The sequence below is a fragment of the Sinohyriopsis cumingii genome, chromosome 3 (genome assembly GCF_028554795.1).
Source record: "Sinohyriopsis cumingii isolate HCF-2022 chromosome 3, ASM2855479v2, whole genome shotgun sequence".
Classification (NCBI taxonomy): domain Eukaryota; kingdom Metazoa; phylum Mollusca; class Bivalvia; order Unionida; family Unionidae; genus Sinohyriopsis; species Sinohyriopsis cumingii.
This window is the reverse complement of record NC_142963.1, coordinates 110,334,110-110,361,000: the sequence shown is the minus strand read 5'-3', so window position 1 is coordinate 110,361,000 and position 26,891 is coordinate 110,334,110. Positions and strand designations below refer to the sequence as shown.

At 37.2% G+C, this 26,891-nt stretch overlaps 1 protein-coding gene across 1 annotated transcript in view; it reads right to left on the bottom strand.

Annotated features, from left to right (window-relative positions):
* LOC149803567 (tolloid-like protein 1) overlaps positions 1–26,891 on the bottom strand; it is a 137,075-nt gene that overhangs the window by 38,172 nt on the left and 72,012 nt on the right. The window contains exons 5-6 of the mRNA XM_089953303.1: positions 26,123–26,301; positions 22,619–22,852 (exon numbers count right to left, since the gene is read on the bottom strand). Coding sequence (XP_089809429.1) covers positions 22,619–22,852; positions 26,123–26,301 — 413 coding nt within the window. The remainder of the gene's footprint in view (positions 1–22,618; positions 22,853–26,122; positions 26,302–26,891) is intronic.

Here is a 26,891-nt window from a genome sequence, read left to right as displayed (position 1 = left end):
GATTTTCAAAATAGCTGCTCTTGTGCTTATATCAAAATGTCAGATCGGCACCACTTCTTTGAAGACCAACCAGACATCATAAGGAGTCTTAAAATACAGACTCCATTCTGAAAATACCATCAATCTAGAAAGAGTAGTGATTAAAAGACTTTTTAAGACTGCCACTGTGGTGGCTATACTGGATATCTAGGCAGTACCATTGTTATTTAGAACCCACGCCAATATCACTTTCCATTCAGAAGAAGTAGCGATAACATGAATTTCAAGATGGTTACGTGGTGGCCATGTTGGAAGTCAAACTGGCACTGCTATGAATTAGAACTAACTAGAAACCATAAGAAGTCTCTTAATGCAACCCCCATGTTGAAATGACAATCCATTCAGGATGAGTAGCGATAACAACTAATAAGAGTACCAATAAGATTTGCAAGGCAGTCGTTATGGCGGCCATATTGGATGTCTTTATCAAGGACCAACTAGACATCATACGAAGTCTTCTGGTAAAAATTCCAAGTTGATAGGTATTTCCATTCAAGAGAAGTAGTGATAACAAGATTTTAAAGGTGGCTGCCGTGGAGGCCATATTGGACATTATATTTTCATAATTTTGTTTCGAACCAACTAAATGTCATTAGTAAACCCTCATTTTGATCTGACCATAAATTCAGGAGAAGTAGCGATAACAATACTTTCAAGATGGCTGCTGTGGCGGCCATATTGGATGTATAATCAACACTATTTAGGACTACCTAGACCTTGGGATGAATGCGAATGTAAAGTTCATGGTAATCGTCCAATTAGTTTAGTAGGAATAGTGATAACAAACTTGTACTAACTGACTGATTGACGTCGGTCGACGGATGACCGATAACAGGTCACTCCATAAGCTTTTCGGGTCTGCGACCAGTAGAGGTTTAAAAGTAGGAAAGAAAATAGTGAGGCATCGATACAATGGAAAGCTAGTCTGTATACCTGTATATAATGCGAAGTCCATAAATCCCTTATTACTGAAACTTAGATACCAACTTTAAAATTGAGTATGAAAAGGACAAAAAGAAAATGAAGAGCACTGGAGTATCAACTAAGTTGAGGCAACCTTTTTCCTCGTTACCAAAACGACGTTTAAGTACTTGACGTCTTTCATGTTTTATTTCAATTCAACATTTTGATGAAAATTGGAAATCACAAGGGTTTAGAAATTTATGAAAGGAAGGAGACATGGTTGGATTATTCCTGTTGGTAAAAGCTATTTCAGCACAATGGAAATCAATATTCGAAGGCCAAAAGGTTAGCGGAGGAACACATGTTTTCTACTACCAAACAGCAAAGGAACACGTTTTCTACCACAGCTCACAGAATTATAAAACTTGACATGGGTGTATATACATATGATGATATACAAACATTGCGGCGAAAATAAAAAAGGTAGGGGTGGAGACGGTGTTGAGATCGACGTTGATAGAAAACGTTGGTCTCGGTTTACTTCATCTCCGTTTTGAATACACTCTATCCAGCATTTATACTGTCTTTGAATACGCAGCGATTGTTGGATTGACGGCAGTTATGGAATGGAAGGCTTGAGAAGGTTACTAACACCTGTAGATTCTGACAAATCATTACCGAGGTTGTATATACGCGCAATGAATTCTAACATGAAAGCAGATTGAAAGTGACACGACATTTGATCCATCCCTATGCACATGGATCTTTGTAGCTATGTTAGGTAAGAAGCCTTTCGTATATGTAGAATGAATGTAAATATTTAATATATCAATATATCTACCTAAGTTTCTTTATCAATCTTCTTTCATACATTTAAAACAGGCTCAGCGATAAGGTTGTTTGTCTTAATGAATAATGTACCATCTTGATCACGTGCAAGTCGTTGTGTACAGTGTAAACTTTCGAACATATTACCTAACGTTAAGTTTTGCCAGTCAAGATCTAACCCTGTTTAGATACAAATCAAGTAATTTCCATTGAAAGTATGATCATTTACAGGTATTAAAGTCAAACTGCGGTGCAGGTGCGCTTTCAAAAGTCTTCCACTCAATTTAACCTAGCAAGAAGACGATGAAACATGAACTGCAGTTGAAACTTACACTCAACCATTTTATTCTTTAAAGTCCATATTTGTAAGGAACGTTTCGCTGAGAGACGTGGACCTTTCTCTGTTCACACCTGAATCTATTGTTACGGATTTACACCTGTATCTATTATTACGGATTCCTCGCTCGCCACTCACTCTTCTGAACACTGATCATTTCACAATTAGTAAACGCAACAAGGATTGAATTGATGCCCAGATGTTAAGCCAGTTACTTAAGCTGTTTGTATATTACACATGCAAGTAACAAGAAGTACATAGCATTTGTGAAGAAATCTGGAGTATATCAACACGAATTTTAAATCCGCTAACTTAAGGATTACACGTGATGATTCGCGGATCAAATTTCACAGACTCTGCATACGCACGAACTGATTAATTCGAATTTGCATTCTGATAAGAAAATAGTAACCATGGATTTGGACCTTGATGTTAATTTTCCGCCTTCGTTATTCTCTGGCTTTCGGAATGGCGATCCAGTCTCTTGGATATAACAATTCCAGACTTGGAGAAACCACGTTCTGGAGTAAGATGGATATAAAAATTCCAGACTTGGAGAAACCTTGTTTTGGAGTAAATTGTGTATTCTATAATACTTACCCTGCTCACCCTGGCGAAAGCCTGACAAGAGTGATATCTCCATGGACAAAGTGAACGTCGCAAGATCATATCCATACAGCAGTTACCACCGGAGTTGACGGCTCTAGCATGTCTTACAACGTAAAAAAAAATATGGGGAGGCTGGGTATTCTAATTGGGTATTATCAGAGTGAATAATCATATCCAGGACGTTAGAGCTTGAGCTGAATTATCTTTCTTTCCTTCTGTAAACACCAGAAATAAATTAAATTTTCTTCTCATCAGCTCTGTTCGATTTATATACCACCTGAAGTAAAGGGCTCAACGAGGAAAGAGGTTCCACAACGAATAACTGATTCTGCCCATAATTCTTGAGAATTAGCGATGTCTAAACCCGAAATGGAGTATAATTAAGTGATACGTCATATTCCTGAATGCTAAAACCACAGGAATTTCCAAGAAGGCTTGTGGATTGGAATATGAAGGTGCATTTGAAGATCGAAACTGATTGTGAAATTTCCTTCCTGCGAGGAGATGAGACAAACCCAGTTTCTATATTTTGAACCATGGTGCCCGAATGAAAGGGAGTTTGGTCTGTGGCCGGCCGAATTCTGTCATTGGCTTTGACACCAGTAACAGCGTGGAGTAAATTGTTTGTGAGTCTGCCTTTTGAACCATATCTACCGCCGTTTTTGAGAGGAGACTCTATCTCTTGCTGTAGACCAAGTGCTATGTACGGGTTTCATGGGACATGAGTAGCAAAGGCAGCTCTTGACGACGATGGGAGGGAACTGAACGTAATATGAAGGCTCACTGAGATGATTTGTCAGAGACTTTCCCGTTTCGAGCCGAAGTGTTTGAATCTTTATCCCTGACCCCTCAACCTCAACCGGGAATAGCGAGAAGACGGGAGAGAGGCCGACGGAGAAAGAAACTGTCACAGACGCGATCTTAATCTCCACACCTTTTGTCATCTGTGGCCCCAGAAACTGTTCTTGTCTGATGACTTGTATGGCTATTTTTCTGTTGAGGTGTCCTCGGCAGGGGTCCTTCCCGTTTCTCTGATCTCTACTGTGGAACTATGACAGCTCTCGAACGTTGGTCCTGCGCAAAGATTGTCTATATGGCAATCCGTTTCCGAACTATAAATACATGAACATGAACGAGCAAGCTGAACGACAGTGGCTGTAATCTAAGTATGACTTTACGGTGTTATTGTGTTATTAAAGAAAGCGGACGGTAAAAGAAAGGCATCTCTCTCCGTAAGCTGTAGGTTCACTGATTCTGCTATGGATCTGTCAAGCACTGATTGCGCTATCGCGTTCACAAGAATGACCCCTGAACGGGACCAGCGAGGCTACTGACGGACGGTCCAGGCATTGTTCGAATTGTTGCAATTAAGATATGGATATTACAGCAATAATATATTCTGCTGAAATGACATTTCGAGCCAGTTGTTGTTTGTCTAGAAAGTACTTTTGGTCTATACCAACTGACGTCGGATTTTGTAACTTTCAGGCCTATAATGTGTCTATCTATGACTGGGACCTCATTTCGAAAATTAGGTGACGGCATCTTAAAGAAAGAATTTTTATAACAGCACGAGAGTAGCAGAAACGAATCGAAAAGAATGGTCTGTAGACACTTGTGTCTTTAAGCAGCTCATCTAAAAAATGTAATAAATCATCAGCTGTTTGAATGTCGGCTGGTTTTTATTTGCCAATAGATCGATAGATGTGGATACTTGTATGTTGCCAACAATGTCGTAGAAGCAGGATGACAAAACGTGGGCGGCAGAAGACATGAAACATTTTTTCGATGCGCCGAAGAATGAGTCTCCTCTGTGCATCGTCCGATCCCGCATAGAAGAGCTATGAGCGTCAGTCCTCGAACACATAAGAACAGGGTGACATCGACGTCTCCTCTGTTATTCCTGTGACGAAGCAAGCGAAATCAGGCAAGAATGAGATGAAGTAGACTGGTGATCCATCCATATTGAGACACTGTCGCCTCTAGACGTTCCGGAGCGAACAATAGTAGATGGTCCTGGAGTTGTACCGAGTGTCCGGCACTAAAACGTTGCCACTAACGGTGCCGGTTCGTGATGGAACAAGGACAGTTGCTGAAACTGCCCGGTGTTGGTACGCAATATGTATGGTGGCCTGTATTTGATAGAGGCCATTCGTTTTTCTCTGCTGGCTGCTGGAAGTCTGAACTAGAGCGGGTGCTGGGATCAGCAATTCCAGATGTTGGGAAATATTTTTTCATGAAGCCAGGACTGTTTATATATTGGGAAAGTCGATCACCGTATCCAGTCCCGGGATCCTCAGGCGTAGACTGCGGCAGTGTCAGAGTTGGTGTTGTCCATAGTCAATTAACATCAGATGCCAAAGTCCAATACTGGCTTTCCTGGAAAGAGTACTGGGAAGTGTTGGAATACGTATCTCTGGTTTAGACGATGTGCCGTACCAAGACGGTACTATCATCAATCGAGGTAATGCTGCAAAAATCCTGTTCGGGTCGTAAAGGCGAGGACATGTATGAAAAGACTGTGTGATCTGATCGTAAGCTCGCTGTCTTGACGGTACTAACAGGAAGCTATTAACTGAAGTACCATCAACAGCGATACTGATGGAGTACATGTCGCTTGTGGTACGTTTCAGAGCTCTCTAGATTCCCATTAATATGTTTGGTCAAGACGATCGCCCCCACATTTTTCGACCATCGTGTGCATATGTCGCAGGTATGACCCAAATTGCACTTAATATATTTGAGACATGTAACATATTTATCTTCTGCCACCTTAAAACGCGAACGCCCCATGCACTTTGTTCTACCCATTGTTTTGACACCTGTATTTACAGAGATCACAACAACGGTATATACAGGTGAAACCAGTTAAGTGCCGGGGAACTTACTGTGAAGAGTAGGATAATGAGAAACACGATGGATACGTTTCTGGTCATAGGTGGTCAACTGGTGAAAATCTGACGGATAACAAAGAAGTCCCCCCAAAAATGAAATTGTTCGATTATTATTTTATTTATGATCTCAAACACATTAAATAAGTATGTTAACATGTGAAACAGTTTCCATTAGCAAGACTAATGGTAAGTTGATGCAACTGTGCCATCTCCCCCCCCCTCTCTCTCTCTCTCTCTCTTTCTCTCTCTCTCTCTCTCTCTCTCTCTCTCTCTCTCTCTCTCTCTCTCTCTCTCTCTATATATATATATATATATATATATATATATATATATATATATATATGGCAAGAGAATGTGACATAGAGTATCTCTGGAACGCTACCTCAGTGACTTCGAAACGAATCGAGTGTTCTCCAAATATCCGTAAAAGATCCAATGATATGATTTGTTTGAGACCTTCTCCCATCTGTTGCGAATGTAATTCAACAGAATTCCAAGATCTGGAATAAAACCGCTCAGGCCGCCCGCTTATTCAATAAGTCAACATAGGTAAAACGTCCACCCATACAGAAAAAAAGTTGTCTCTAGTGCTGGACGAAATAAAATAACAATCTACAGCCCTAACAAAGTTGTTGGAATCCATGGACCAACTTACCATGCAAAGAATACAACAAAGGATCAACAAAGAATGCCAACTATTTGAGAAGACCGGACAAGGTCAACCGAAAGTGTTGAATATTAACGAGACGATAAGCAGCGGAATAAAGCCAAGATACCCTACCTTGGTGGTGAGGTTGATCACATCCATCATAACTGTCCTCAAAAGGAACACTCAATTGCCTAGTTCATCGTGGGACGCCTTCTCGGTGTTGCAGCAATCATATACATTGGCAGCCCTTTTGACAGTGATGGTGTCAGTGCATATAATCATGTGCATGGAAAAATGCACACTTATTAGGAAAGTAGGACTCAAGAAAAACATTTCCAAGCACTCGTCCTTGAGACGAGTAAGTTGAAACAGTTGCTCGTCCCTGTAATTGTATATGTACAGTTGTTTCAGGGAAAATAGGTACAGTGGAAATTGATGATGTCAGATAAAAATTTCATTGTCATGGCAAGTACAGAAAGGTTTCTTATCACTGGAAAGTTTGTTATACTTTTGGTTGTTTAGTTCTTGATGTTAATTTTTACATCGTACCTGATTTAGGGACAGAGATTATTCTGGGTAAAGATTTCTGGAATAAATATGGAACGGTTATGGACTTGATGAAAAAAGCCTGCGATTTTTTATTTTTGTTATTTACCCGAGGTGTTAAATAGTTCTAAGAAAATAGATACAGCGGTGCACAGAATAAAAAGTAAATTACTCATTAATGAGATTTTGGGTCTAAAGTCATTTTCACCAGCCAACACTCGTCGTGGGTACTAGCAACTATGTCGATGTGACAGGTTAACATAGAAAATAAAGTCCATGAACTTCGTAATTTAAAGTAATTGCCACTTAACTTCGCAGACATCACACTAGATTGAATCGAAAACAAGTCTTAAATTAGAAGAATGTCTGGTGGCGCTCCCCCAGTTAGCATCTGAGGGGCAAATCCCCTATCATTTAATTTTAATATTATTTATTTACTGATTGTCTTTAAATTTTATGTTTCATTTTGTGGTGTGTGTGTGTGTGTGTGTGCATAATTTACGTCCTTCAAACATCCTTTAGCACTGTCAAAGGAGCAGTTCTCGCCGAGTGCGACAGTACTAATATCTCGCAAATGGCTCATAAGAAATAACGTACTCTGTCCATAAGTCATGTGAATTAACCGATGTCGAAACCTTTAAATGTACCTCCCGAAATAATCCCAGGATATACACAATACGTAAATATTCGTGGAGTCCCTATCATAGACTATAGCGACAACTGGTAGACGGAAAGATATGGTCCTCAGCCAGTACGCTTTTCCGAGAACATTAACTTTTCGTAAAATCTGTCCAAATATTTCCCCGTCAATTTCCTGCTAAATCCATTTCCATTGCCATACATTTTTCATATCTCGGTCAGTATCTTTAACATTTACTTTTCCCCTTTTAACGGTGGTTTTTTTGACGTCAAATGATTCTAATGTGTGTGTGTGTGTGTGTGTGTGTGTGTGTGTGTGTGAAGAAGGCCGACTAATTCCGAACACCAGCTAGCGCAGGCTGGCTATACGACATAATTAGATCATATATTCGGAAATCCTCCAAAAGGCCGAAAAGTCTCATGCCAGAGTGTGAAAGTTTAAAGAAAGCAGATTCGTATATTTATCACTACAGAGCCAAATGTTATACTTTCGAAGAGGACAAAGATGTGCCAGAGCAAAATAACTCAGATATGTATGTATGTATGTATGTACCAACAAAATAACTCAGATACTAAATCAGTTGTTCACTCATATATAGCTTGATAATTCATGTTTTTCCCCTTCTACGAAAAATTCGCGGTGTAAAAAATCTTGTTTGCTACCTTCAGCATTCTACTTTCGAGGATTATGCCCACAACTGTGCCTTATAATGGCACTGACCATGAAAGAACCAGTAAGAAAAGTTGCAAACCTTGCTGTAGTCTTACAGTTTCGAGGTTAAATACTGTCCAGGAAGCCCTAACCTAAATACGGGTGGTTTTAAGCAGAACACGATCCGCCAAGCACTTGCTCGTAATTAAGCGAGCTGCCGTCTTACGAAACTACTGGCAACGAACACAGGCCCCTAGTGACAACACTCGCATATAGCTTGATAATTCAGAACCCACCTGTTGACATATCTCCTCAGAAATAACTTTGGTTAAACAATTAACAAAAAAAAATGTTATCTATAATAAGCTTGAGAAAAGATAAAAGATCAGAAAATTGGTGCAGAAACTACTTAAGAGAGGTAAAGCGTCATAAGACAGCAAAAAGAGACGAGACATTAAAAAAAATTCATAATTTGTACAAGACCAGGTTATACTTCAATTGTACACTCAGGATAAAAGGAATATTCGGAAGGAGCAGATACGGATTCAGATTTGTGCTCCGTAATCTATGCATGATTTCGTTCTCAAGGAAACGTATGATTAGCTTCATACAGGTTGTACATTGGAACACGTGGCCTCCATTCTAAATACCTTATTAAAATTCTACTGGCATATACTGAACTCCAATATCATAAACTGGATCAAAGCATTCGAAACATCTAGACAAAGGAATATAATCCGATGTCTTGCAAGAGCAAACGTAAAACCAATGCCGATCCTTAGCAATCTCTTCATTTTCTCTTTCTACATCTATTTTAAGCTTTTTCAACCTGCAAAATAATCTAAAACATATACGTATTGGCTTTCACCTGGTACCTAACTAAATATGTAGAGTTAGTGTCTGTGCGCAAGATCACATAACGGTAGTAAAATCGTTTGTTAATACCATCATCTGCCGATACGGAATCCCCAAAGATCTCCATTCCGATCGCGGAACAAACTTTCCGTCATACAGTTTGCGCGAAATGTGCAAGTTACTAGATATGCATAAAACATACATGATAAATTTTCATCCAATGTAACGGACAGGGCAAGTGTATGATGCGCACCGCTATTAATTCTTTGTCTAAACACAAATATGATGACTAAGTGAACTGGAACCAGCAATTTCTCTTTATTCAGTCCTCGTACAGCAATAGTCCATGTATTGACAATATGGAATACATACCCTTCTTCCCCTTCACTGTCATCATCCGTGTTAAATTCCCTGAACGTCCACGTGCTGAGATTATTTTGTTCCTATAATGCAGAATTTAGTGAGAGCGCGCGATAGCCATCGATACTCTTTTGTTTTTAAAACGAACCTGATTGGAGCATAAGAAGTTGGCAGAGCGTATAAATGAAATGGTTGCAATTTCAACCATATTCACGCACATTTGAAATAGATATTTTGTCCTTCTGCATGATTCATATCTTGCTGTCAAATATGTAAGTACATGAATAATAACTACTAACACTGTCAGCGCATCGCATCTATCAGTTGACTATGCAAATATTTTCACTTTAAATAATGTTTAAACCCGAATCAGATGCTTCCACGTGACCCAGTCATGTGATATCAATACAGCCAATGTTGTCAGAAGCACATGGCCAATAGCTGTTCATGATGTATAACTAAAGGGTGTTCTTGGATAATCCGTTCATTTAAATTAGTGAATAAATCTTATTGTAAATAGTTCTCTTGTGAAGACAGACAATTTGTATCTGTTTAAACCAATGTATGACCTAATGGGTTATCCTGGTGGTCGGGATACGGTATTTTGACTTTGTTTAAAACACAACTTCTATCTCGTGCCACATGTTTCCTTTGCTCTCTCTCTCTCTCTCTCTTCCGTTTGCAAGTCAAAATTTTCTTTTGCCAAATATTCTGGTTCTGCACAGGCCCCACTGGCCGTCAGTTCAGTGCAGTAACTGGTCCAAACCATGTGTGTGTGTGTGTGTGTGTTTATAGAAGCAACGTCTGCAGTCATATATTTCTATATCAGGTGGTGACTGATTGTTTCCTCTTCTTTCCATATCAGTAGTATCCTCATCGTTAGCATCACTATTATCATCATCATCATCATCATCATCATCATCATCTATATTGGTATGGCTAACTAAAGGGGCAGGCAGATTTTGTTTTCTATTACCATGTCATGACACTGGTTGTTCTTATCTCCATCTGGGGATCTTGAGAACTATCATCTTCCCGTTTATTGTCTTCAATGCAATATTGTAGATCCCAAAAATGCCAGAGGAATATTCCTAAAATAATACAATACTGCTCTTTTGTGAGACTAAATGCCACTTATCTGCATGTTGCAATTTTGGCGCCTTGACTCAATGTTTTTATTATGGGCTTAGGATCAGTTTTGGATAACAAACTGATTTAAAAAGCCAGCTGCAAATCTTTAAATTGTTGGAAATCTTAGTGTAGCATCTTTATTTAATTATGTTTAGCAACAATGACATAACATGCATCAATCTTTGAAGCTTATAGTTAAGCACTGTTCAGACTGTATTTATCTGGACCACACAGAGGTCATGCAATTCAGTTTCGCTTTCCTGAATGCACTTAAAGAGACAATGCTGTTTGTGCTAGATTCCTACCAACTGCGTAAGTGAGATTATAAAAGATGGGAGAATTCAAAATAATAAACAAGCATGTTCTAGTAGTATGACAATCCAAAATGAATGAAAGAGAGTATAAGAATATCAACCTGTGACAGGAATCAAAAGCCTTTATGTAAAAACACCGACAAACAAAAAGAAACCAAATTTATTTGTAAAAATGTGGATAGTACAAAACTCATCTTGTGGAAAATAATATTAGGCATCAGTAATACTATAGTTATAATCAGGACGATAATCGGCACAATAACTGGGACGATAATCGCATAATAATCAGGACGATAATCGGCACAATAATTGGGATGAGTCTGCTTCAATTGATATTAACACTCCTTTTCAAGCAAACAGCTTCTGTACACCATACTGTGTCAATAAATATGTGTACCATCAGCAAAATTCCAATGCTCAACATGGATTTTGCATGGGAATCAAAATCAACAAATACAGCTCCCTTTTGTATTTTAGAAGCTATTACATGGTCTGGACATGTAGCGTAACTTACAATAATCTATGATAAACACTTCAGTGTTTCATGGGACACGTCTACACATGTTAAATAGATGAAGGTGGAAGACATCTTGCACAAATTCGAATGGCCCTTGGTTCTTTTACTACAGCATTGTACACAGAAACATCAGTTTTGACTGCCACACTCCAAGAAATGGTTGCAATATAGCAAGTCAGGTTAAAGCGTACAGAATCAACGAAGCCACTGAGAGAGAGAGAGAGAGAGAGAGAGAGAGAGAGAGAGAGCGAACATATAAGACTTTTTTGGCAAAATATATCAAAACAGAATCTTAAAGTGAATCAGTGTTCTGCCATATACACAACATGGCTAGCGAAAGAATATACCACAGTGTCATATCATTAAATCGAGGAAATACATCCCACGAGGTTGTTGGTGCAGTAATTATGACAAATGAGGATGAACCAAGCGACAGTATATTTGGCCGAAAAAGACCCACCGGAGTCTACTAACAAGCTTTTTTCACCTCTCCATGTTGGCCGAGCCGAGACTTCAACTCAAGCAGACAGAGGTGAAATATGTGGGTTACCTGTAAAGGGGAGCGTCTTAAACCACTCAGCCATCGGGGCATCCTAAAAAGTGTACAGAGACTGCGTGCACGTTTTGATGCAAAGTTTGTATAAATATTCATGACAATGATAGCATTCCACCAGTGAACAAGTGCATAACCATAGAACAACCGCATGTAAAAATGAATGCAAATGAGATAATTAAAATATGTGACCCGGAAAACAGACGATGCAAGAAATTATCTGGCCGAACGACCTACGGAACAAAACTGCGGCAGTTAAAACGCATGCCTATAAAGCTATGAAAATTACCAGGGTTTCAAGAAGAAGTTGACAACGTTTCTGGACACTATCCTGCAGTATTAACAATGTGATCACACCAACTACCATGCGGAGATAAGATGCAAAACAGATCCAAATTATTTGGTAGGGGACAAATGAAAGATTCTTACAGATAGCAAAAGATGTGTGTGTGTGTGTGTGTGTGTGTGTGTGTGTGTGAGAGAGAGAGAGAGAGTAGGATTTTTAACGTGGCTGTAACAATTTTTCAGTCATATCGTTACGATGTCTGCAGTGTGGCAGTTTATAGTGATGTCTAGCACTGGGGCATCATGCCGCAGACATGTAGCATGATGTCCGACCCAGCCACATTATCCTGACACCAGGCCGACCAGTCCTAACACGATCCTCCTAATGCTGCAGCAAATATGATATTACAAAACGCCAGATGACTACATCGCACGAGTTGGTACATTATTACGTAGAATCATGTACTAACCTCAGCCTAATGTATCATGACAAACGAATTTCCGTCTAAGGAGCACATGAGACAAAACAACAGGAAATATTTAACTGAAACGAATATTGACATAGACTTTAATTCAGTGACATAATGGAAGGACGTGCAAAATTTAAAAAGAAAAAAACTGATGCGAAATTTGTGAAACCCAAAACAGATTCCTTTATACATATTATTTTCGTGAAGAGTATAGAGATAATATATTCATTTATTATATATTTCATAATGTGAGAAAATTTAATTGAGACTCAGTTTTGATTGAAGGGGCATCGCAACTTTGGTGAAGAAAACTTTGGAACTACTTTCTTTTCCCATTTTGGAAACATATCTGCCTGTATGACTGTTATTTAAATATTTGTTTCGATAAAAGTGGTATCATTTTTTGGCCTAATCAATTTCTCGACAAACTTGTGTTTCGATTTTGAAGACTAATAAAATTTTCGTATTCTCTCCCCCTCCCTACCATGAAGAGATCCTGAAACCTACTAAAACTGTTGATTTATGTCAGCAATGTGGAGGTACTATCAAACAATGCCTAATGCAAACTCCAAACAACAAGATGGTTTCAAGTACAAACTTATTTAAATAGTTTTGCACATGAATCTTGAAAATGGCCTTGGACTTACATCACCTTTTTCTATTTTATGTTTAGTGCCAACCATTTAGATAGTACCTGCTTCGCTTTAAGACAAACGATACAAGATTTTAGGGCAAAACACCTGATTAAGTAATTATACAACTTGTTTAATTATTTATTTTAACTCTCGTCATACTGATAATCATGTCTGAAAACCATGTAGAAATCTGGGATAGATCAGCGTCAACTGCCAACCAAAATTAATTGCCGATCTCAATTTTGGTGCAGCGTCTGTTAATTAGACGCCAAGCAGCCAAGACCACGGAATTCAGGTTGAATGCAGAAATCAAGAAAACAAAGAACGAAACTCTAAATGGGTGAACTCACGATCATTAATATCTTTTATTTAGGGTGCGCTCGCCAGATATTATGTACTTTTGAGGGAGTGACGTATGTATGGTAAAGTTCTTTCCATTTGGAACATTCACAATGGAGATAATGTTGGCATACCTCTATGCTACTTTGACGTACTATGGGTTACATTTTTTTGGATATTGCACTTGTGGAAACTGTACATTATCTAAACACACAGCTAACTAAAATGACTGCTCCCTTGTGCTGAAATAATCAGCCTGAATTTGTCTGAAGTACAGTGTTTGTAGCAGTTATTAAAATAGGGAAAATGAATTTTGCCAGATTAGACCACACCGCTTCTGAAAGTGCAATGAATTATCTATAAAAAGTATTTTTTAAAATGTATCCTATCTTTTTTAAGAATTTACCTCAGAAGTCAAGGAAATGAAAATGACCAAGTGCAGCCAGCAGTTTTTTGGGAGGTGCGCATCTGGAGTACGGCCAAGATATATAATCAATAACACATACTATACCCGTCAATCATACACCAAAAAATAAAGGGAATTAAATGTTCTTTGAAAATACCTAATGTCTTTTTAAATAGCCAGTATAAATAGAGAGGAAACCCGAAATTGTTTTCCTTTAAAATTCTAACCCTATGCGAATTGCGAACACTGTATAGCGCCACCTTAAGTATGTCACACTCTAAAGCCTGTATCATACGATTGCACTGTGATGATTCTAAAGTACCTCCACCCAGCAGTGTTAAACGTATCAATCCGTACTAGAAAACAGTCCCAAAAATTCACAAAACCCGCCATATCATGTACGACATAAAGATATAAAAAGTCAATGTTCTAATGTATTAAGAAAACAATTGTTTATATCGAAGTAGTAATGCAGCCGTTAACAGCTTTTGCGCAGAATGGGGAAAGAATCCATTCAGTTAATGGTTATTGCCGGCAGAGAGATATAATGAAAAGAAAATACACGTTTATTTTAGTAGATATAACAAAACAGAGCTTTCATTACGAAAAAAAATTGTATTTCCAAATATTGCTACTCGTAACTATACAATATTTCCACTTCACTTATGAAATATTTCCTTATCTGCTCACAAAAGTAGATATCATTAATGTAATTTGTTGACAACTTAAATATAGGTTGGGATATAGTTTACTCATATGACAATAGAAATAAAGTAAATTCTTGAGCTAACTAATCAAGCACCAAACTTGTATTATTATTATTATTATTATTATTTCAATAATAATAAATAATAATAACAATAATAGTAATAATGGTTCATTACTAGAGGGTGATTCAATTCAATTAAACAGTTAATCATTAATCAGTATAATGAATGTTATTCAACTTAAAACTAGCTAGTGATTGCACGTTCAATGTATAATTTCTTGCAAACTAATATTTCTTGCAGTTTATACACACGGACAGCAGAGAATTCCAATGGACGGCACCAGAGTACTGGAATTTGTTTTCGTAAATTGAGTTTTTCTTGGTTTAATAGATGAAGCTTTCCAAAACTGTAGATATTCATTGATAAAACATGGAATCGTCATTGAAATTAACAGAGAGCTTAAGCATTCAACAGCTTGGCACATCAAAATGTATGTTTGAAAATCATGCACTGGATGGAACAATCAATCAAACAATAAATCAGTCAATCTAACTGATATATTTCTTTCAAGCTCAGATAACTGATGGTCAGCTGTTCAGCTTGTTCTTACTTGTAGTACTAATTTAAGGACTTTTTGTACTCCGAAATGCTTTTGTTAATACAAATGCTCGTATGCCGGCAAACTGATAAAGAATAAAATTCACGTAACTTGGTTTAAGCAGGGTTATTTATGGTCTGATAGCCCCACATATGTTAACCTAGTGCAGGGAACTGATGCAGCAGAGCTCACAGATCTGGAAGAAAATGAAATTCCTCTGCCTCTTTCTCTCTCTCTCTCTCTCTCTCCCTCTCTCTCTCATAAGCTCACTGGTTTTAACAACTGAAGCTGTATCCAGACCGAGGAAAGTAAGGATCAAACCGATCCTAACAAAAGTATGGATTTTGTTCAAGTTTGAGAATGAACAAGATACACATAGGATAATGCGTCTATCTTGCATCTGATTGGCTGAGCATGATACCACTGGAAACCATATTTCCGATCCTTTCTTGATCAAACTTGAAATATGGGCTTGCATCATCAAGACCTCGAAAGGGTTCAATAATGAGCGAGATCCAGGCATATTACACTATAATCTCGGATCTAATTGGATGAACTTGTGGCTAGTTTGGAAGTCATATTTGCGATCCCAATTTGGATCAGACTGAAATATACCGTTTATAGTTACACATAATAAATACACAAGGACCTTGTTTGATATCAATAGTCCATGGACACTGCTTATTATGGACATTGCTTATTATTGATAGTCCATGGGCCTTGCTGATTATCGATAGTCCAAGATCTTGATTCTTTAAAAAAACACAGTATATACTCGTTTATAGATCGAGTCAAACCGCAAACAACAAAGATCCTGATCTGCCATAGCATAATGCGCCTGCAGATCACGTCTGAGTTGTTTGTTCTACTGATTACACCTAACAAACTGCACAGATTATACGACGGCAGATCTGGGTCTATGCAGTTTGCAGCTGGACTGGTCTTATAAACGAGTGAAGACAGTACACTTTTTTTATTTATTAATTGTGTTCCAATGATATCATTTAATAATTGACATATACACAATACTTTCTTTACTTCTTTTTTTTATATACTGTAATTAATATGTAGCCTAGATAATGGTCATCTTCATTCAGAGTTGTACCCTATCTGAAACGAGGCTAGTAATAATACATTTGACATTGATTTTTTTGAGCAATGATAAAAAATACATTTGACATTGACTCTTTTGAGCACTGACAATCTGGAATCAGTTTATGTAACAGAGACCGAGTTGATGTCCAAATGTCAAGCTATCAATTTCAGATGTTTGTGCCAATGTTTTCTATCTCTTTTAACCATAGCCAATCACCGCTGTCTTTATCAGCCTCTGTTATTAAAAGGATTCGTTGGACCATGTCCAACATCATATCGATCTATGTTAACTATCAGAACACCTGTTTTGTATGAGCTTTAAAACATGGAAGTTTGAAGTTTCGAGTCAGACTAAGTTTTGTAGATGAGAAGATAGCAAAAAAGAGGTAAACTTCATCATAAGTTTCATGTGGCTAATTTCCCTACACTCATAAAAGTGCGTGTTGCATTGAAGATAAGAAAACATATACGTAACATTGCCACTTAACTCATAACTTCTTTGTTAAGAAAGGATCTCTATTCAGTAGTGCTGAGAGAGAAAGAGAGTAGTAGCAGCAGTAGTAGTAATGATAGTAGTAAATGTAGAATTATTGTAGTAGTGGTGGTGGTTGCGAAGGTATGTGAAGCATATAAAGTTGTTACCATAAACAGCCATAAGGCCATGTAGCGTTTGATTGATCCGGTTACATGTCATCTGTTTACACATGGAAACGAAATAAAATTTTCATATGGACTTCACACTGGACGTGATAACAAACATAGTACTATGTATTGGTCTTAGTGACCACTATCATGCATCGCTTATTAGAAAACGCACCCACCGATCTCAAAGTAACTCTAATACAAAAGGTTTCATTAAGTATAGATTTATCAAGAAATCTATTCTGCAAGGACCTTGGTCTCTGATAAATGGGTTAGATAATGTTACTCTTGGAACAAATTAGTTCTGCAATTGTTGAATAAACATGAACAATTCCAAGAAAAGACAGTAAAACATTTTTTTTAAATAACAGAATGGCGGACTGAGGATATAAATATCGCAATCAATATGAAGAAAAAAAAACATAAGTATAAAATTTCAACTCTCCGCATAGACTGGAGAAATAGAACTAACTTATTCAAAAAGCAAATATTTAATTTTAAAAGAATTACCAGTTTTAACCCCAAATTCAACAATTACTTTTTACAAGTGTCTGATGTAACCTCCTTTTTTATTATCGTTCCGATATTTAAGGATATAGTTCATCTTACCTTTCATCTCATTCAACATAGAAAAAAGAATAGACTTAGAATTATTTCGATGAAAAATATTTAGCATTCACTGAAACTTAATTTTTCAAAACTCAAGAGGGTAAAATACAATGAACGAGTCATCATGTGCAACGTTCAAAACTACCTGATACAGTATTATCTACACTTTCACCCCCGCTGCTGCCGTTCAAAGTCAAATCCATCGTCAGAAATCCACGTGTGATCGATTTCGGATAGAACTCTATTAGTTTCCACGACGACAAGTCGAATCACCCACTCTTCTACAAAAATTCAATTAAGTAGCCCAAAGCACGGGACAGATATGTTTAAAAGTTTTACACACAGTAGTGTTTTAATATGGAACATCTTACCTAAATATATTAAATCATGTACGACCATAGCTGATTTTAACCATAAACGTAAAACATTTTGATCCAAAATGTAATTTTATATTAAAAAACTTATAAACATGCCGTAATCTGCTGCCTCTAGGATGTGATACTATTGATGTTATGAAGTTCATTTTTTATTGTACATAATGCGAATAATATGCATTACAGAACATTTTGAATACGTAGGACATCCGGTTTGTGGCTCAACAGTCCATTGGGAATGAATACAAGTATTTTAACATTATGAGAACAATTTCTTTGGGGTGTGAGCACGGACGTGTTTTAATGAGGTACGGTGACCTTAGGTTTGTCTAAAAGCTTTTGCACATATGTTGACCTGTATCCAATGTAATTTACTTACACCTGCTTCAATCATGCTGTAGTAGTTTTACCAAACCTTGTCATAAGATTATACGAGCAACAGATCAGAAAGGTAGGATGAGTGTAGAGATGGGGGGGGGGGGGATTTCTCGAACACTAATGTCGCATATCAAAACAAATTTAATATAAAACGGATTAAATTTATTCTTTTCATTTGCAAATACAATGCTGTACTGATTTATCTAAGTATTCATTTATTTACCTCTTTAATCTGTTTAAAAATCTGACGCATGGTGGTTTTAACTTCATTCATCAATTGCAATATTTGATTCTAAGGAGACTACAACGTTAAATTGCACCCACTGTGTAATCTTTTTAATGTAAATTAATACCTTTGCAACTATGTGATTAAGTACAGAAGTTAAAAGTATTACATCTCATGGTAGGTCATTCAATACAAATGCATTATTAATATATTGGATGGCGAAAGCTGTAGCAGTTCGAGTATATTTGATATTAGCAGATCTTAAGGAGACGCGAAGAGTCGAGTGAGACCCGTTGACTTCCCCCAGTGCATTAGAGATGATACTGCCTTTCCGGTTAACACGCTATTCTGATTATGCTTTTATCACATAGCTTTAAAGAATAACATTTATTGAAAGTAAATTACTTGAACATTTCTTTGAAGCGTAAGAAAATAAATAACAGGTCACTAAGTGCAGTAAAAGGCGTTCTTTAATCGTGTCCTATTTCTGGATAATGTTGAATTTACTCTGTTTAAAGACAGTATCCAAGATTTGAACCTTCGTTCGAATTCCTTTTGGAAGAGGCACATAAACATTTATGAGAAGATGCTATTTTAACTATTCAAATCGGCTGAAGAAGATGGGGAACTCAAAGAAGATCCGCAATCTCCACTAAAAATAATTTTTGTGTGCAGTTGGGTGTACCTTTTAACGTTGCCAGAAAGATGTGTGGACTTATGTTCCTGAACAAATTTGTAAATTGAATATTTATTGGAGAAAAAAAAAAGTGCGTTTCAATCCTGTCAAATAATATTTGCAGAAGTGTGCATTTGTCTTATGGGGAGTGGGTGGGTTAATGCAGGGCCGTGATATCCAATAGGCACGGTGCCTAGTAAGGACTATGAAACCATGTTAGTGAAAAGTGTAAATGCAGAGAGGTAGAGCCATGTCAGTGTCAGTCGTTTTATTAAAAAAAAGAGTCCCATGGGCTACAAGGATCGTAATCCGGCCCTGATCATTAATGTGCATTCATCAAGAAGTTCCAATTTTTCGGACTGATGATGCGGAATTGGAAGATGCTATTAGGTCATATAGATGTCCTTATATGATTGCCTGAAAATGATTAGTTGTAGCTATGTATCATTTCTATGTATGAATCATTTATATGCATGTATCTTTTATATGTATGTATCATTTATATGTACGTATCATTTATATGTATATAATAACAACGAGTCAATGCATCAAATATAATACGAGTTATATGAGCGAAGCCTCCAAAAGCTCACCAATTACATTACACAAGCTAATCACCGCTGCTGTGAGATTGTGAGAACATCAAATCCAGGAGTCAATATGTATCAATTGATTTTTTTCACATCTAAACGTACAATGGTAAAATGAACGTAAACTAAATTAAAAAAAGTTCCATAAAAAAAATCTCATCACCGGATATATTCGGAAATCTTTCACCGACTACATTGACCGATGCCAATTTTTTAGGTAATTATGTGCGACAGACTTCAATGCCATAATGATTCCAATCAAATTCAAAATTTCGGTTACAAGTTGTTGAAGATTTCACAGATTTTGGAGCGTTCGTTAAAACTTTTTTCAAGTTTTCTTATAACCTTTAATAACATAGCCACCTTTGATGACATATTTAAGTTATTTCTTTTACAATTATGCCTGTCAGATTAAATTTATTATTGGAAGAAAACCTGCGCGGAAGGGATTTCAACTTTCTCTAACAAAATGGTCCTCTTCTGAATTTCGGTCTGCATTGTTTGTACAATTCTAAACACTGCTGATGTCAGAATGCTCTCAGAATCAATATATCAAAAGGTCTAAACATCATTTTTTTCAGAGGAAGTTGCTGAAGAATCTATTTTTAGTAACTAGGTTAAATTGCAGAGATTGATATCATTTGAGCAAAATTAAAAGTCTTGATGTTTGGATATTCTTGTATTTTCCAATTTTATTCAAAATGATAGTGTACATCTTCAGTATACACATGTATGTATGTTCTCTGCATTTAATGACAGCGCTCTATTTGATGTTGGATTACACCATTTTGTATAAAACGTATCTAAAGTACTCAAGTGATTGTCCAAACATTTTGTCTCTCATTTTTGTCTTTTAAATACTTAGTAACATACGCCATGCTTGATATAGACCGACATAAAAGTTTTTAATAGTTCCAAAGTTTTAAACGCTTGAAATACCTGTTAAATTTGTTCTAAAATTAGTAAAGGTTTCATTTTTGAGGTCTTTAAGAATTGTTATACTTTCAGTCACGGCGGGCATGACTGACGAGAAATTCGTAACAAGTTTATAAAGCTGCAATGCATTACACAAATACCCCAAGTACCAGTTATTTAACTTGAAAGATTAGGCGTGTAATCGCCAAGTTTCAGGCAGTGAACCTCTTCTTGCTTCGATTTTCTACCAAGTATCGGAACCCCCTGTACAGTTAATCTCAACAGTTAATGTTCAACATACAGCATTTTCATTCATCTAACTTTATGTCTGGGTCGGAAAAAGGTTCTGTACCGAACATCTGTAAGAACAAAATACGTCTTATTACAGCTATACACGAGACGCCAGTTGTTTGACACATCAACAAAACTGATTTGTTATGATCTAATAGTTTTCAATGGCCAAATGTTTAGACTGGCATGTATTCTGACTAAATTAGGAGGCAATATATATAATGGGCTGAGCGACGTTAGCAGCAGTCCTCCCAACACCAAAACTAAACCAAACTGCTCATGGATGGTGGGGATGTTAGTCACTAATGGCGCTACTAGTTCTGCATATTGAATACTACTGAATACCTATTAAATCGAAAGAAAACTTCTTTAAATATTCGTTTATTTCAATGCCAGATTTATTTCTGGTGGAGAGTAACATGACTGGCTTTAGCTAGCATAAAACCATTACTCTGCACTTGATATTGCACCCTTTGCGTGCATTGATGTGTGACCACTTTAGTAGCGAACTTATGGACCTGACAGAAATGTAATATTTGCGTCTTTAACCATCCTGTCGGTAAAACAATATTCTCTGATCAAACACAGAAATTTTGTCTTATGTTGAAATTATCCTAAAATCGAAAATGTCAATACTTCAAGTTCATATACCCCATGTATCATAGAACATTGGTAATGATAGCGCGTCGCCTGCAAGCATGTCTCTGTCAAGAAAGAATGGTCATGATGTGTTCCTTCTGCAAACATGTCTCTGCCAAGTAAAAATAGTTATGATTGTGTGCCTTCTGCAAGAATATCTCTGTCAAGCAAGAGTGGTCATGATAGTGTGCCGTCTGCAAGCATGTCTCTGTCAAGCAAAAATAGTCATGATTGTGTGCCTTCTGCAAGAATATCTCTGTCAAGCAATAATGGTCATGATGTATGCCGTCTGCAAGCATGTCCCTGTCATACGAGAATGGTCATGAAAGTGTGCCTGTGTCATGCATCTGTGGTCATGATAATGCACATCTTCTGCAAGCATGTCTGGCTCGGCTGTTGGCATATGGACATGACAAAATTTTCATGTCCGGAAGTTTATAGATCCATTTTGGAATGTATTCTCATTGATAAAACGCGACAATTTTTTCTTTGGTTAAAAAATATTTCATCGATGATAAAAGCCCCGCCAATGAAAACTTTCGGAAGTGAATCTTTCAACATCATTCACCCTGAGTTTATGTGCAAAACAATCGCCTACTCTCGTGGAGTGTGCGATTGCCTTTACACTAAGCAGCCATTCAAGTGGAGGTGATTTGCATCAACTGGAAAAAAATGAAACAGAGCTTACATGGAAATAATGAACGAAATGGAGTATGACATAACAGAAACGTGAGGCTGAGAAGGTGGTGATTGAGTTAATTGTTCGATTGAACTGATACGATCCAGGAAAAGGAGTAATTATGATCACCAAATTGAGAATCCATCTGAAAATGTGGTGCCAAACTGTTGAAGTTTTTTTGTAGCAGGCTAGATCCCAACACAGACACTATAAAAAAGACTGGATGTATTCTTACCGGGACATCTGTATAGCTTGTTGGCCTGCCGTATATCCCCCGGACTCAGTCTGACTCGCTGCCCGATTTCCGGTCTCACCACCATACCCGTTTTTTTTCTTGGCAGGATTGTGTCCACATACGTCGCCCGAGCAAAAGTATTTCGAGCATAGTGCATGATACTGCCATAGTCATAATCTTCACCCAATGAATTTACCTCCGACTCCGTTAGTTTGTTAAAATTGTACTCTTGCCCTGAAATGGGGAATTCAGCGATGTTTATAATTATATAAGAGAGAGAACAGAGACAGACAGACAAAGACAGACAGATATCTTTTGGTACTAATGTAACTTTCCATGGCCATGGCATACCGTAAAATGTATGCATAAGATTGAAAGGCACGTAAGCACAATCATGAATATTTAGAGTCGATTAAAAGTTGTTTCAAAAACGTACAGGTAAAATTTGCATAAAAAGCTTTGTTAGTATAAACCGTTCCAAATAAACGTAAACATTTTGTCAAACAAGAAACAAGATATAACGTAACGATGTTAAAAGTGTTTATACATACATACATACATACATACATATATATATATATATATATATATATATATATATATATATATATATATATATATATATATATATATATATATATATATATATATATATATATATAGGTAAACTGTAGGGTCACAAGCTGTTACATAAACCACCTTCTTTCAGTAAATGCAAGATTTTCTCTGCTGGTACATCAACAGAAAAGCTTGTTAGGTTAGTTTACATTTACTTTTAAAAGTTGTAAAAAGAAAACTTCTGTCTCAAATGGAGAAAGCCGATAGATTCGTCAAGAATGTGTTATATTGCCAGTAGACACAGCAAGCTTTGTATTCTGGTGAAGGTACAGCCTCCAATAGGTATGCAGAGGTTAGGTTTGAAGACGCCCGGCACGAAAGACTTAGTTTATCTAACGATAAACGAGTCAAAGAACCTTAAACCAAACACAATTGTATTTAGTTTCAGCTTTTAAGAAGGTCCATTGGAGCGAATGAGTTGAACCTGATTGAGAGACCCAGTAGAGTGGGTTACCTTTAAATAAACTTCATGGTGGTGATCTGTTCTTCAACCAGTGTCTTCACTTCTGAATCTTTTCTTAGCATTTCTTGCTGCTGTTTGTACCTTTTCGGGATATGCTTCCAAAGTCAGAAAAATACATCTCCATATACCCCCACCTCCTTTTTAAACAACTCTTAATAACATTTTAAATTTTGAGGCAGTTCACTTCAAAGTAGCCCACAACTTAGACTTAGTTACCAATTCAAGTCATATTTAGTCCTAGATTTTTTTAATACAATTACAGTCGAAGAATGGGTTAATGCCAGTAAATTTAGTCTGGTAACAATAAAGAACATTAACTGTGTTGCGCACATGGGCACTTATTCTGTCCTATTTTCCACGATGTAATTTAGATTTGACATGCGACTGATTTCTGCGCACACTACGTTAGCACTCGTAAAAATTAATAATATGACAGTCAGTAACAAAATCATTCACCTTTAAATGTAGAACAAGAGGGAAGAACTATTAAAGCATGCGAGTACCTGCTCCATAAAAAATAATTCACTGATACTACTTAAAACACACCACTACTACTACCACAACCACAACCAAAAAACACAATACAACTAGTAGTAGTAGCAGTAACATCGGTAGTAATTGTAGTGGTGGGTAGTAGTAGTAGTAATACGGTAGTAGTAGCAGTAGTAGCAGTGAGTACTAATAATAGTGGTAGTAGTAGTAGTAGTAAGTAGTAGCAGCAATAGCAGTAGTAGCAGTGGTAGTAGAAGTAGTAGTGAGTTGTAGTAGCAGTTGTAGTAATAGCTGTAGTAGTAGTAGCAACAACAGCTGTATTAGTATTGGCAGTGAGTAGTAGTAATAGAAGTAGTAGTAGCTGTAGTAGTATTGATTAGTTATAGAAGTAGTGATAGCAGTAGTAATAGCGATAGTAAGTGTAATAGCGTTGGTGTATAGCGATAAGGAGGAGGAAGAGAAAGACAATAAATGCACAAGTAACTTCAGCTGAGATTGACAGCCGAAACAGAACTTCAAGTCAGACAATAGCTTTACCGTCAGTTGTTTTCAAATTGTAGTATATACAGTTTCTTTGTAAATTCGTTTTGAGTTGCTATTTAATTTTCATTATGAACAAGTGAAACTGGTGTAAGTTCGCATATGGATACACAATATTAACGCGGAACCCAGGGGATGTGTGTGAAAAATACCTCGCTAAGGGGGCACCAGGGAGCAGACACTAACCGAAATGTTGATAATATCGTCTGAACTTGACAGAATAAGTCTCAAAGAAATTGGAAAACCAGGCACATTTTCATGGACTACAGTTTTGGGAGTTCAACTCTCATTTCTAGAGGCCGTAATGGGGTCCCGCCGGGTGCGTTGCCAGTAATGAATTCCCTGTGTTTTGACACTATCGTTATTTACAGCATATTACTAACGCAACTGGTCAGACAGTGATTAAAGCAAATGCTTCCCGAGTGACTTTCCGACAAATGTAGCTAAGAGTTTTCCCGTTCATCATCAACTATCAGAAAGCAGTTAGCAACGACACTCCACGCGTGATCAGCGTGTTCTAGTATGGTTTCATTTCCGGAATCCAATCGGTCGTCTGTGTCTTATTGATCCAAGGCTAAATCTGTTTCAGATGTATCAGAGGGATCCTGGACTAACTATCACACTTAAAAGCAAATTCGGAGACGGCTTTTTCATTTTCGTGTGTCGAAAACCGTAACCATCAACGGTATTCAGATTCCTTTTGGTTCCCAATGAAGTGAATGCAATGGCGTTTTGAAACCGAACTTTTGGGCTCCGATATAATTGTGTAAACATTTGAATTTAAAGGCCACCACCAGAGAAAAGTAAATGTGTTTTTGAAACAGATGGCTGTTTCATAGAGGATCTTTTTTTCTTCATATTTGGATGATGAGTATTTTAAAGGAGTGACTGTGTAAGACCAGTATTTACATAATAGACTCCACCTTTAAATCATGTGGACTGCAGAGGTTTGTCCTAACAAAATATCCCCAGGCCCGGCCCTAGGGCAAGGCGAACGAGGCAACTGCATTGGGCCCCGTGCTTTTAGGAAATCAACTCAGCAATGCAATTTTTTTTTTGCTTGGAGGCCCCGCTCATCGTTTGCTGCCTTGGGCCAAGAATGCTGCCTTGGGCCCGGCACATCGTAAGGCCGGGCCTGAATATCCCGTACCTCATCCTGATGATGGGATGAGGACAAATATGAACGCCAGGAGATCTGCAACTAGACCAACCTGTCTTTTGGCCTCCTTTTTACAGTTGGACAGTTACACATGTTTGTAGATATAATTTATGCTTAAAATATTTTTAAAGAAATACAAAACTAATTTCTCCACACTTTCAAAAATTATCCATTTGAAATGTTTTCTAATGTATGACGAGAAGTTTTAATAAAAAAAAAAAATTATACTCACCAGGCATGATGTTCTTATAATTAATCTGTACGTGATCATCGCGATCAGGTCGTGTGTGTTCATGCCAGAAGCCGATAACATGTCCCAATTCATGGACAACAATACCAAATTTATCACAGTTCTTGCCTATGCTAATGGCTTGGTTTCCATTCCCACGTTTACCAACAAAAGAACAACATCTGAAAAAGAATCACGCAGTAAGAAAAACGTTTTTTTTTTCGAGCTTTTTAAATATGCCAAATATAGACAAGAGTAATTAATATTTATGGCACAGCTAAAAAGTCGATCATTTTATCCATCGTATCTCCCTACGTAAAGGTTCTCTCGCCGATTCCATTTTCACGGTTTTTGATTGACATGGAGCAGTTTCTGCAAGAGAATTATTGCGCAGGAATTGCAACATAAACAGAAGGTTCTGACACCAAAATATACTTGAAACGATTGATTTTGCTATATGCAGATGGCATTGTAATATTCGGAACTGATGCAGACTTTCCAAGGAAACCTTTATCTTTTCTTCGAATACACTAACATTTAGAAATTCAATGTCAATTTTACAAAAACAAAAATAATACTTTTTGGACCGCGTATTGCGTTCAATTTAAATTTAAACTGGGTGGAAATACCATTTCTATTTGCGAGGAATTTAAATACCTAGGTGGGGGGTTTTCCCCCAAAGCAACGATTATTAAAACTTTAAAATCACAACACTGAACAAGGGGAAAAAGTCCTGCATCTAATCTATTGAAGAATAACCAATCTGCATATT